The sequence below is a fragment of the Sminthopsis crassicaudata genome, chromosome 5, assembly GCF_048593235.1.
Source record: "Sminthopsis crassicaudata isolate SCR6 chromosome 5, ASM4859323v1, whole genome shotgun sequence".
NCBI lineage: Eukaryota > Metazoa > Chordata > Mammalia > Dasyuromorphia > Dasyuridae > Sminthopsis > Sminthopsis crassicaudata.
Window position 1 is genome coordinate 207,400,309 of NC_133621.1, and position 13,002 is coordinate 207,413,310.

The 13,002-nt window shown below is 36.1% G+C and overlaps 1 protein-coding gene across 11 annotated transcripts in view; it reads left to right on the forward strand.

The window, feature by feature from the left end:
• Window positions 1-13,002, forward strand: part of GRIP1 (glutamate receptor interacting protein 1) — a 762,478-nt gene that overhangs the window by 534,678 nt on the left and 214,798 nt on the right. For 9 of the 11 annotated variants that reach the window (XM_074269703.1, XM_074269700.1, XM_074269708.1 and 6 more), the window contains exon 2: window positions 5,215-5,295. The exons of the other annotated variants lie outside the window; for them this stretch is intronic. In XM_074269703.1, the coding sequence (XP_074125804.1) occupies window positions 5,215-5,295 (81 nt within the window). The remainder of the gene's footprint in view (window positions 1-5,214; window positions 5,296-13,002) is intronic. 11 annotated transcript variants of the gene reach the window in all.

The following is a 13,002-nucleotide window of genomic DNA, read 5'->3' on the forward strand; positions in this document are numbered from 1 at the left end:
ATGTTTCTTGCTATTTTGAGGAAAAACCTCAGACATATGTGTTTCTTTAATTAATATTTACCCCAGTGATGCCCTGAAAGCTACCTACCTATTGTTGTGACACAAATATGTTTGTGTACATATTTTTTATATTTATTTAATATTTTGTTTTCCTAGTTATATGTAATACAAGTTTTGCATTTGTTTTTAAAACTTTGAGTTCCAGATTCTTTCCCTGCCTCACCACCCTTGCCCTCCTTTAATAAAGCACAAGTGAAATTATGCAAAACATTTCCATTAAAGTCAGTGTGTGAAAAGAAAAAGAAGCTGTAGAAGTTCCTTTTTTTTTCATGTTCAGTGACCAATGTCCCTGGCTCAGAAAAGAGATAAAGAATTTGAATTGCATTGGAGACTTCTCTTAACCATTCAGCTCTCAAAATGCTCAGGGTCAGCAGAGATTACTATAAATTGATCTGCTGCTGGTCCTGCTGTGCTTTGGGGATTGAAAGCTTCCCTTGCCAGCACTTAATTTTTTTTAAACTGAATGTTCACTTTCCAAATCAATCTCCAGAACTAGAGCTTATATTGATTTAATTTTGCCCAGAATGTTCTATGCCTACCTGTACTTTGAAACAGGTGCCAAAGTATTCTGGAAGCCCTGTGTACCATACCTGTGCCCTAACAATGATGCAGTTATTGGTAAAGAATGTCAATAGCACAAGTTTTATTAAAATGTTTAATTTTCCACAATTTTGCTTCTTTCTGACTTCACTCAATTTGGATCCCTTTTCAAAGGAACATTGGACCTATGATAATAAACCTAACCACACGTAATCCAGGGTCCCAGAATGGAGGTGGGGGTGAGGGTGGGGGTTGGAGACAATCAGGATTAAGTGACTTGCCCAAGATCACACAGATAGTAAGTACTTGATGTGGAATTAGAACTCAAGTCCTTTTGACTCTAGAGCTATAGTAATATGAAAAATATGCTCTAAATAACTATTGACAAAAGAAATGCAAATTAAAAGAACTCTGAGGTATCATCCCAAACCTATTAAATTGGCTAATGTGACTGTAAAGGAAAATGGTGAATGTTGGAGAGGATGTGAGAAAAGTGGAACTCCAATGCATTATTGATAGTTGTGAAATAATCCAACCATTCTGGGGAACAATTTAGAACTTTACCCAAAAAGCAAACTGTGCAAACTCTTTGATTCAGCAATTTCAAAACTAGATCTGTATCTCAGAGATCCTACAAAAGGAAAAAGGAAGAAAAATATTTATAGAAACTCTTTTTGTGATAGCAACGAATTGGAAGTTGAGGAGATGTGCATCATTTGAGGAATGACTACACAAGGTATGGCATATGATTGTAAAGGAATGCTATCATGTTATAAGGAATAATGAGTAATAAGACTTCAGAAGAACTTGGAAAGACAGGTTGATACAAAGGCAAGTGAGCAGAACCAAGAGAACATTGTACACAATAAGAGGAACATTGTGCAATGATCAGCTATGACTGACTTAGCTCTTCTCAGCAATACAATATCCAAGACAATTCCAAAATACTTGTGATGGAAAATGCTATCCTTATCCAGAGAAAAAAACTAGTGAATGTAGAATAAAACATACTATTTTCACTTTATTTTTGGATGTTTTTCCCCTTTTCTTCTATTTCTTCTTTCATAACATGGCTAATATAGAAATATAATTTACATGATTGCATTTATATAAGTTATATCAATTTCTATGCCATCTTAAGGAAGGGAGAGGGAGAAAATTAGGAACTCAAAATTTTATATAAAAATGAATGCTAAATTGTCTTTGTAATTGGGAAAAGATAAAATGTTGTTTAGAAGAAAAACAAACAAAAAACCCAATTCTGCTTCCCCTCTGATTTTATGTTTGGCAGACTAATCCTGGTGCTTAGATTAAAAGGAATTTTGCTTCCCATATACCAGCAGCTACGTTGTTCAGTGGATAAAGCATCTAGCCTGGAGTTCAAATCTAACCTTATATACTTAGCAAATCTGGGCAAGTCACTTTATTTTGTTTGTCTTCATTTCCCCATCTGTAAAATAAGAAAGAAAAGGCAAGTCACTCCAGGATCATTACCAATAAAACCCCAAATGGAGACACAAAGTGTCAGATACAACTAAATAGCAACAACAGTACTTCCAGTATAACTCTCTGATTTGTTATTGGCTCAGCTGCTTTCTGTCAGGCTTCATATGCTCTTCAGATTTGCCACAAATTCTGGGGCATTTAAGAGGATATATTGCATGTGCATCTTCATTCTGAATTAAAGTATCAAGATCCTAATGGATTTGGATCTGGAAGGGACATGATAGAGAGGAAGGCTCTAACTCTGGTCTCACAGATCTGAGTTTAAATTTTACCTCTGACACAAAGTAATTCTACAGTTCTATAAAGCTTAGGAAGTACTTAAAAGTTTCTCTTATTTGATCCTCACAACCACCTTCTCTTCATTTCACAAAGAAGGAAAATAAGAGTGAAGGAGAAAGTGACTTGTCTAGTATCACCACTAGAGTGTTTGAGATAGGATTTGAATTCTGGTCTTCCATCTCCAAACCCTGTGCTCCATCTATTGTACCCAGCTGTTTAATGCCACAGTATATAAAGAATTAGCTGGAGGATGATTTCAGAAAGCCCTGGAGAGACTTACATGAACTGATGCTGAGCAAAGTGAGTAGGACCAGGAGAACATTGTACATAGCAACAACAAGGTTATGTGATGATCAATTCTGGTAGATGTGGCTCTTTTCTACAATGAGGTAATTCAGGTTAATTCCAATAGATTTGTGATGGAGAGAGCCATCACAGAGAGAGGACTGTGGGGACTGAATGTGAATCACAGTATTTTCGCTTTTTTTGTTGTTTGGTTGGTTTTTTCTCTTATTTTTTTCTTTTTGATCTGATTTTTCTTGTACAGCTTTAAAAATGTGGAAATGTGAAGAGTTGCACATGTTTAACCTATATTGGATTACTTGCTGTTCAGAAGAGGGACAAAAATTTGGAACACAAGGTTTTGTAAGGGTAGATGTTGAAAATTATCTTTTCATGTATTTTGAAAATTAAAAAGCTATTATTTGATTAAAAAATAAAAGAAAAAATGTAAATGGTCTAAAAGACCTCTCAACTTTTTGTGTTGAGTTAATCAACAAGTGTCATAATTTTATAATTAATTAAAAATTTGTTAACAGGGTGGTAGGTTGGTACTATAAAAAATGCTAAATTTGCAGTCAATTTATCATATGACATTTACTAGTTGTATGATCATGGGAAAGTCCTTTATGTTATTTTTTTGTGAGGAAATTGGGATTGTGACTTACTCAGGGTCACGTATCTTATAAGTCTTAATCTGGGGTCAGATTTGAACTCAGATCCTCCTAAATCCAGAGCTGGTATTCTATCCACTACACCTAAGTCCCTTATATTTCTGAGCCTCACTTTCCTTATCTGTAAAATGGCAGTTTTGAGATCTACACCTCAGAGTTATTGTGAGAAACAAATGAGAAAATATCCATAAAGATTTTTGTAAACCTTTAAGAATATGCTGCAAATATCACCCATTATAAGTTAGAATAGGGACAAAATGAGCAAGCATTTAAACGTTACAAGATACTGTCCTGATACTTGTAGTATCCGCTACAGGTTTACTGTACTCCTGATGCAGGGTTCTGGCTTGATTATAAAGTTTCTGATGATGCACTGTATTCCTCAGTCTAACTGCCTAAATTTCATAGCTTGACTATGAAATTGCAATTTGTCAGAGATGTAGTCTAGGGTGCGGGGACTAATTGAAGACAATAGAGTTGTATTAATGCAGCAGTTTTATGCTATTATTTATGATCGCAGAGTGTGTGATGTGGATGAGTTTCAAAGACATGACATGTCATGAACTATAGATGGGGGTAAGTCATGTTTGATGCATAAAAGTTGGCAATTTAGCTTTATAACTGAGATAACATAAAGACATATGAAAAATGGTATGTAAATATGAAGCTGTCTGATTTAGATTTATGAAGGTAATTGTAGTTTATAGCAGCCTTAATCTTTTCTTTTTGTCATTGCTTATAGAGACCTTGTTAATTTTAAGAAGTAATAGTGAATCAGTTAACCCATAAAAACATCCTGGGGAAAAATTTGGTGTCTCACTTTTGAAATATGAACCACTTAGTAGGGAGAATTAATGGTTTCAGATGATAAAGCTTTGGTGCTGAATTAGTTCCTTATAATATTTAATAGTTTTCCATGCACAATAAGTTTTTTTTAATCTCTTAATGATTTCCTGTAAAATCTCTGAAAGTGTGGCCAGACACAATCATTTCAGCCATCCACTATCACAAAATAATTAGCTGGACTTCTCTTTATAACATTTTTGCTCCTGTCTTATTTATTCAGTGTTTGAATAATTTTAAAAGATTTATCCTCAAGAAGTTTCTGTCAATCAATATACTTTTCCATTCCCATGAAGAATTCTTCCATATGGCATAGCCTAGGTGTTTATTGTTTGATCCAATTGTTATTCTTTTGTCCAAGGATTGATTTAAATAATTTAGAGGGAAATGATATTTAAGCGTTTTGTTCTTGCCACTTAGAATTTTTGTAACTTTAATATTTATCCTACCTCTTGAAGACACATTTTATATAAATCTTTCTATCATTTTTGTTGTTTGTTCTCTGTAATGTCTTGAATTTCTTTATTTTCCACTTACATAGAACTATTGAAACCAAACTGAGCTTTCAGCCTTCTCACTTTTAAGCCATCTTTCTTTCTCTGTTCTCAGCTCAACTCCTAAAATTTCTCCTTCTCTATACACTTCTTCTCTATATCAGATTTGATGTACCTGGGCACACAGTCAATAATATGGAAGGGCATCTAAATCAAGCAAGATTCATCTCTATGGTGGTCTCTCTTTTCTGGAGATCTCAGCTCTACATTATTATATCTCTGTCCCTCTCCTGATGAACATGAACAGCTTCTCTTCATGGAACCTTCATTCCTCTTCACTTTCTGGGATCTTCTAGAGGAGTTTCTTAAACAACAATTAATTATTCTTTGCACACAATAAGCCATTCTCTTCCTGGATCATAAACACGCATTTGCCGGTGAATCTAGGTAGCTGGCATTTAGATTATAGTCTATTAAAAGTCTTCATTGAACCAGAACCTGGGTTGAAATTAACTAAATCCTTCATTGTACCTTTGCAGATGAGAGTCCCTACACTAAGTCCGCCAGCCAGACAAAACCACCTGATGGAGCATTGGCTGTGAGGAGACAGAGCATCCCAGGTTAGACCAGATTATTGGATCATCAGTTATTTTATTTGTTAAATCTTGTCGCCTCACGAGCCTGGAATACTCCGACTTGGCCCCCAAATTTTTTAAAATTTATGTCACTTGTTCAATTATGAACATCGTATGTATTTTCGAAAACTTCTTATTCAAATTGATGCATTCTTAAAATGTGGGCTTTGGAAGAATCTGTCAACTTGTTGGTGAGAATCCATCTTGCTTGGACTTACTTTGTCAAATTACTTGAATTGATATTTGCTCTCAGTTTCTCTCTTTTCTAATTTTTTGGTGATGATTTTTCCAGTGGCACATATTTGTTCACTGATAAATAACAGACAGGTCAAAAAGGGGTTCAAGAAATAACTGGAATAGAAGAAGATACGTCTAATGAATAAAAGATATCTGAAGACCTGAAGCACTTTTCCCCCGTTCCTTTCTTCCCACTTGCTTTTTAGATGTAGAAATATTTCCTTTGACAACTGTTTTTAAATTGAGGTGTTTCTTGATTCATTCCTAAAACAATTAGATCACTACAATAGGCTTAAAAATACATTTCACCATCCAAAAATTTTAGAGGAATGAATGACCTTGAGTGTTACAATATTTAGGACTTATGAATTTCAGAATTACTGAAAAACACATGAACTCAAGAACTGAATGGTGGTAAATATACATAAATGGAACTTTGTTGTTGAATCATCTCAATCTTGTCCAACTCTTCAAGACCCCATTTGGGGCATTCTTGGCAAAGATAGTGGAATGGGTTTTCATTTCTTTCTCCAGTTTATTTTACAGATGAGGAAACTGAAACAAACAGGATGAAGTGATTTGCCCAGTGTGACTGTGCACAGCTAGTAAGTGGCTGAGGCCATTTTTGAACTCACAAAAATGAATCTTCCTGATTCTTAGTCCAGCCCTCTATTCATCGTGTCATCTAGCAGCTCATTAATGGAGCTGCCTACTCCAAATCTATCTGGAATACATAAATTATGGAAGGATTTCCTTATGGGAATAAATGCTCTTGCCAAAAGACTTGAGAATGTTAAGATATTTAAATATTTACAACCAAAATTATGTTTATGTGCTCTGAAATAGGCATGCTATGGGATGTAGCATAATTTTATCTGCAAATTAACCAAGAATTCTTGCATGTTAATTTTAAGTATATGATTCCATGAGTAGAAAATGATACAATTAAATATTCAGTTGTTCAAATGGAAATTGAGATTTTATTTTTGAAGAGAAAAAGCAAAGTTTTTTTGAATCTTTAGGTATAATTGGCATTCAGTTCTATATGAATTGAAAATTTTCAACCTAGAATATTAAAATTAAGTGACTCAGGACAATATTTTTATATTTAGACTTTGCTGTTTTATTTGGGATGAGACCATAAGAATGAGTTATTCACCCTTTCAACAGAATCACAGAATTTTTAAGTTGGTAGGTATCTAAGATACCAGACACCGGTTCATCCTCTGCCTTAAATCCCATGGCGAATCATCCCATCTCTCCTGGACTGCCATTATCAAACATTCTTCATGTCCATTGTTTTTAAGAAGTGATTCCCATAGAATATTGCATAGTGCTCTATGAATTCTTGTCAATAATGATAAAGGATCACAAGTTCCTAGACTTCTTTAGTTATCCATTCAACAGATTTTAATTTCTCTGGATAACTATTTTAATTAAAAATAGAGGTATCTCTGATGAGAAGAGACATTCTAGTGTCCTTGCTATTTTCTGATGTATTCAAGTTAAGCCCCAGATTTGACCCCTTCTTTCTAAGCATGTAATGATTAGACTTACAAAGCAGGTTTTACTCTCATGCTGAAGACCCAGGGTTATCAGAGTTGACTGAGTAATCCTTCTTCACAAAGACTTTTCTGAGTTTTAAATCACTTAGTGTTGACAAGGCCTGGAAATGTCATTGAAAATTACCCAAGAGGCTTGAATGTCTAAGAGAAAAGTTTAGGAGCTGAACTTTAGAAAATCCCTTCTCATCTTCTTTCCAGTCACAGAAGTCGGTGAAAGACTTTCATTGTCAAGGATACAACTCTTTGTACTGTCTAGGTATTGATGCCTTCAGGTAGGACTGAAAAGATTAGTTGCTTTCAGCCATGTACAGATGAAGTTTATTTGTTCTTGCGATGTAGTCTTTGGCCTTTCAATGGGAGTTGACTTTCCTGGCTCATGTTCTAAAAAAGGCAGATTAAAGCTACATCTGTATACACATATAATAACCTCCAGGTACCCTGGAACTTCAAGCTGTCCATTGAAGTCATCTTAACAAATGCTTACTTGGTGACCCCTAGAGGATATATCAAAATACAACAACTCTTCAGTTACTCTGCACGAGATTCATTGTTCCTCCCAATCTTTGGTGTCCCAAGGACATGAGCTATGCTGTAATACAAAGAGTAAATTCAATAAAAGTTGAGCATCCTTGGTTTTTTTTTTTAACACAAAGTATTTTAATTTTTCATCAGTGTTAAACTTTGTCTCTTTTGTCTAAATCCAGAATTATATCAGTTACTTTATAGTCAGGAAGCAAATATGTGTCTTTCATTAAATGTTTATCCTGCCTGGAAATTCTTTTATCTACCCTTCCCTCACATTTGCTTTGGACACAGGGGAGATGCATTATTCATATATATGTATATATAAATTTATCATTTTCATCCTGTCTTCTCATGGCATGAGATAAAATTAAAATATCTTCCAGATATTTTCCTAACCCCTATGAAATAATGACAGCAAAAATGACATGTTCCCGTAGCCTTGCAATTTAAGTAACAAAGAATCTTAGAGGTAAAAAAGAAAATTGAGATTCTCTAGTTCAAATTCAAATGAGGGTTTCATGTCAGGATCATCCCAATAACCCAAATTTACTTGTCATTTTTACAAAAAAAGAAAAAAAATTCCACAACAACCCATTTTACAGATAAGAAAACTGAAGGAACCCAAGGACCATGTAACAGTAGAATTGGGATTTCCTTTTAAATCCTCTGATTCCTAATTCTGTAATGTATCCACAATACCAGGCTGCAGAGTTGACAAGGAAAGTGAGAACTCTAGCTCCTGATCCAATACTTCTGTGCAGTAAATTACTACATGACAGAGCCTCCTGTTCATTGTTGGACAGTCTAGAATATTATTAAAATTCTTACCCTAAGCCGAGAATTCCCTTTCTATAACATCTAGCATTGATTCTAATTATACCCCCTGTAATAACACAGAACCACCATGAGCTGGTCTTCATTTACTTCTGTCTTCTCAAGTAAGGAAAATGGCTCTTCCTTCCTTCCTACTTCCTTCCTTCCTTCCTCCTTCCTTCCTTCCTTCCTTCCTTCCTTCCTTCCTTCCTTTCCTTTCCTTCCTTCCTTCCTTTCCTTCCTTCCTTTCCTTCCTTCCTTTCCTTTCCTTCCTTCCTTCCCTTCCTTCCTTCCTTCCCTTCCTTCCTTTCCTTTCCTTCTTTCCTTTCCTTCCTTCCTTCCTTTCCTTCCTTCCTTCCTTCCTTCCTTCCTTCCTTCCTTCCTTCCTTCCTTCCTTCCTTCCTTCCTTTCCTTCCTTCCTTCCTTCCTTTCCTTCCTTCCTTTCCTTCCTTCCTTCCTTCCTTCCTTCCTTCCTTCCTTCCTTCCTTCCTTCCTTCCTTCCTTCCTTCCTTCCTTCCTTCCTTTCCTTTCCTTTCCTTTCCTTCCTTCCTTCCTTCCTTCCTTCCTTCCTTTCCTTCCTTCCTTCCTTTCCTTTCCTTTCCTTTCCTTTCCTTCCTTCCTTCCTTCCTTCCTTCCTTCCTTCCTTCCTTCCTTCCTTCCTTCCTTCCTTCCTTCCTTCCTTCCTTCCTTCCTTCCTTCCTTCCTTCCTTCCTTCCTTCCTTCCTTTCCTTCCTTCCTTCCTTTCCTTTCCTTCCCTTCCTTCCTTCCCTTCTTTCCTTCCCTTCCTTCCTTCCCTTCCTTCCTTCCTTCCTTCCTTCCTTCCTTCCTTCCTTCCTTCCTTCCTTCCTTCCTTCCTTCCTTCCTTCCCTTCCTTCCTTCCTTTCCCTTTCCTTCCTTCCTTCCTTCCCTTCTTTCCTTCCCTTCCTTCCTTCCCTTCCTTCCTTCCCTTCCTTCCTTCCCTTCCTTCCTTCCTTCCTTCCTTCCTTCCTTCCTTCCTTCCTTCCTTCCTTCCTTCCTTCCATCCTTCCCTTCCCTTCCCTTCCTTCCTTCCCTTCCCTTTCCTTCCTTCCTTCCTTCCTTCCTTCCTTCCTTCCTTCCTTCCTTCCTTCCTTCCTTCCTTCCTTCCTTCCTTCCTTCCTTCCTTCCTTCCTTCCTTCCTTCTTTCCTTTTCTCCCTCCCTCCTGCTCTCCTACCTGCCTTCTTTATCTTATACAAAATGACAAATATGGAAATGCTTTACATGATTACCATGTATAACCTATTTCATATTGCTTAGTATCTCAAGGAGGAGGAGGGATGGATGGATAGAATTTGGAACTCAAAACTTTAAAAGCAAATAGAGTGTTAAAATTGTTTTTACATGTAATTGGAGGGATTTTTTAAAAATGAGGTCATTTTAAATAATATTTCAGCCTAGTTGAAATTTTCAAAGATAAGATTGATTCCAAATTTTAAGGCATTATAAGTTACCTCAACAGCTATTGTTGGTTTTTTTTTTAATCTGTTGTTTCAAATATCTTTTACAAGAAAGATCACTGTTGAGTTCCAGTGTGACTTGACTACTTTGAAGGGTATTTCCCTTCCCAAGTTATTGGACGCAATAGATTCTAGATTTGACAGGTTTTCCTATAATCTGTGTGTTTGCTCCTTTAGAAATGAGGTATTTAATGTTTTCCTGTCTGGTCTTCATAAAGGGAAAAGAGAATGTGCCAGACTAGACCTCAAATCCTACAGTTAGGATATTACTTATTTGATGTGTCTGATTTTCAAGAAATATTTCTTTCTTGTCCTTTTCTAATCTTGACATAGCATGCAATATGGCAGACATGATGAATTCCTTTGCTACTGCTGTGTGCAGGTAGTTAGTTGCCTACTAGAATTCTCTGCATTTTGATGTCTAAGTACTAATTACTTTTTTCTGTTTGATTGAATCCTTTATTGTTTACCTTGCATTCCTTTTTTAAATTAATGTTTTTTTCTTTTTCCCAGTTACATTTAAAACAATATTTTTTACATTTGTTTTTAAAACCTTGAGTTCCAGATTCTTTTTGATATACACACTCCTAGCTCCCATTAAAAGCACATGTGTAGTTATGCAAAGCATTTCCATAAAAGTCATATTGTGAAAGAAAAACATAAATCTCTCTCCTTAAAAAAAAACCTTCAAGAAAAAATAAAGTAAAAAAAAGTAAAAGAGAAAATATGCTTCAATCTGTATTCAGAATAAGTTCTTTTTCTGCTTATGGACAAGATTTTTCATCATAAGTCCTTCATAGTATATTAATTGTTATTCAAATTTTTAACCTGAGATCTATGACCTTTTTTTGGGGGGGGGGGGATATGGTTAATCAAAAATTTATTTTTGTTCTCAATCATTATTGGAGCTATTACTAGAGTGCAATAGCCTGGTTTTTTTTTTTTTTGAATTTTTTCATAGTATATATGTATGAGTAATTTTTTATAATATTATCCCTTGTATTCATTTTTCCAAATTATCCCCCCCTCTCCATTCCCTCCCCCCGATGACAGGCAATCCCATACATTTTACATATGTTACAATATAACCTAGATAACAACATATGTGTGTAAATACCATTTTCTTGTTGCACATTAATTATTAGCTTCCGAAGGTATAAGTAACCTGGGTAGATAGACGGTAGTGCTAACAATTTACATTCACTTCCCAGTGTTTCTTCTCTGGGTGCAGCTACCCCTGTCCATCATTGATCAACTGGAGGTGAGTTGGTTTTTCTTTATGTTGAAGATTTCCACTTCCATCAGAATACATCTTCATACAGTATTGTTGTTGAAGTGTACAGTGATCTTCTGGTTCTGCTCATTTCACTCAGCATCAGTTGATTTAAGTCTCTCCAAGCCTCTCTGTATTCCTCCTGCTGGTCATTTCTTACAGAGCAATAATATTCCATAACCTTCATATACCACAATTTACCCAACCATTCTCCAATTGATGGACATCCATTCAGTTTCCAGTTTCTAGCTACTACAAAAAGAGCTGCCACAAACATTTTGGCACATACAGGTCCCTTTCCCCTCTTTAGTATTTCTTTGGGATATAAGCCCAGTAGTAGCACTGCTGGGTCAAAGGGTATGCACATTTTGATAACTTTTTGGGCATAATTACAAATTGCTCTCCAGAATGGCTGGATTCTTTCACAACTCCACCAACAATGTATCATGTCCCAGGTTTCCCACATCCCCTCCAACAATCATCATTATTTGTTCCTGTATGACCTTTGTTTTTTTAAAAAAGTTACTAATCATATTTCAATTTAATTAAAGAAAACCTTGGCAGGATTCTATATTGTGCGCCATTTTCCTCTTCAGTATACAATGAATACAATACAGTAAACATGTCATTAAGATCCTACTATGTGCCACACACTCTAAGAGCTAGAGCTACAAATAAGAGAAAAAAAATTCCTGTCCTTAAGGAGCTTGCAGTCTCTTGAGGGCAGACAGCACATAAAAAGAAGCTGGAAAAAATTGGAAGAGCAGAATTATCTGCTGCCATGATAATAGAATTAAAACCAACAAGTCTGGTTTGTATGCATGCTATCTGACGTATCAGTGGCTTAGATTTGTTTTATATGTGGTGTGATCGACCAACAAGCATTTATTTGGTGCCTGTTGTTGCTGTTCAGTTCTATCTAGCTCTTTGAGACCCCATTTGGGGTTTCCTGGGCAGGGATGCTGCATTCATTTGCCATTTCCTTCTCCAGGTCACTTTACAGATAAGGAAACTGAGACAAACAAGTGAGACTTGCCCAGGGGCATACAGCTAATAAATGTCTGAGACAGATTTGAACTAAGGAATATTACTGACTTCTTGCTTGGTGCTCTATCCACTGCACCAACTAGCTGCCCCAATGTAGTAGTGCCTATTATGCACTGTATCCTATGCTGGGTGCTTAGTATTCCAAACCAGAACTGAAGCCATGTCACCTCAAGGACCTAATTCATTAGGGTTTCATGGCTAAAAAAGGTTTTCAGAATTTAAATAGCCTTTTTTTTTCAAATTTGTCCACTTGGGAGGCTACTAAGGAGGTAAGTGGATCTCTCTCTGGGGTCATCTGGTTAGGGATCTGTCATTAAGCTCACCAGAGATGACCAGAATGGTCAGTTCACACATTAGACCCAGGACAATCTGATTTCTGGAAAGGGGCTGCTATAGATACATCCCAAAGACAAGAAAACACCGTTGGGAATCAGGGATTGGAGTAACTTGTGAGTAACAAGTATCTTTGATAGGGAATAATACTGATCATACCTACTTGAATGTACCTTTATGAACTGAGATGGGGGAAAAAAGCAAGTAATCTCACTAAGATTGTAAACAAAAGCATACTCTAATGTATTCACTCCCTCCTGGCATTAAAAAGGAGAAATCAAACCAAGAGTGTGTCTAATTGTTAGGATAAATATTGGCAATAGCTAAGTGATAGAGTGGATCGAGCATGGGCTTGGATTCAGAAGTTCAGAACTGGTATCAGACACTTATTAACCGTGTGACCTGGACAAATCATTTAACTCT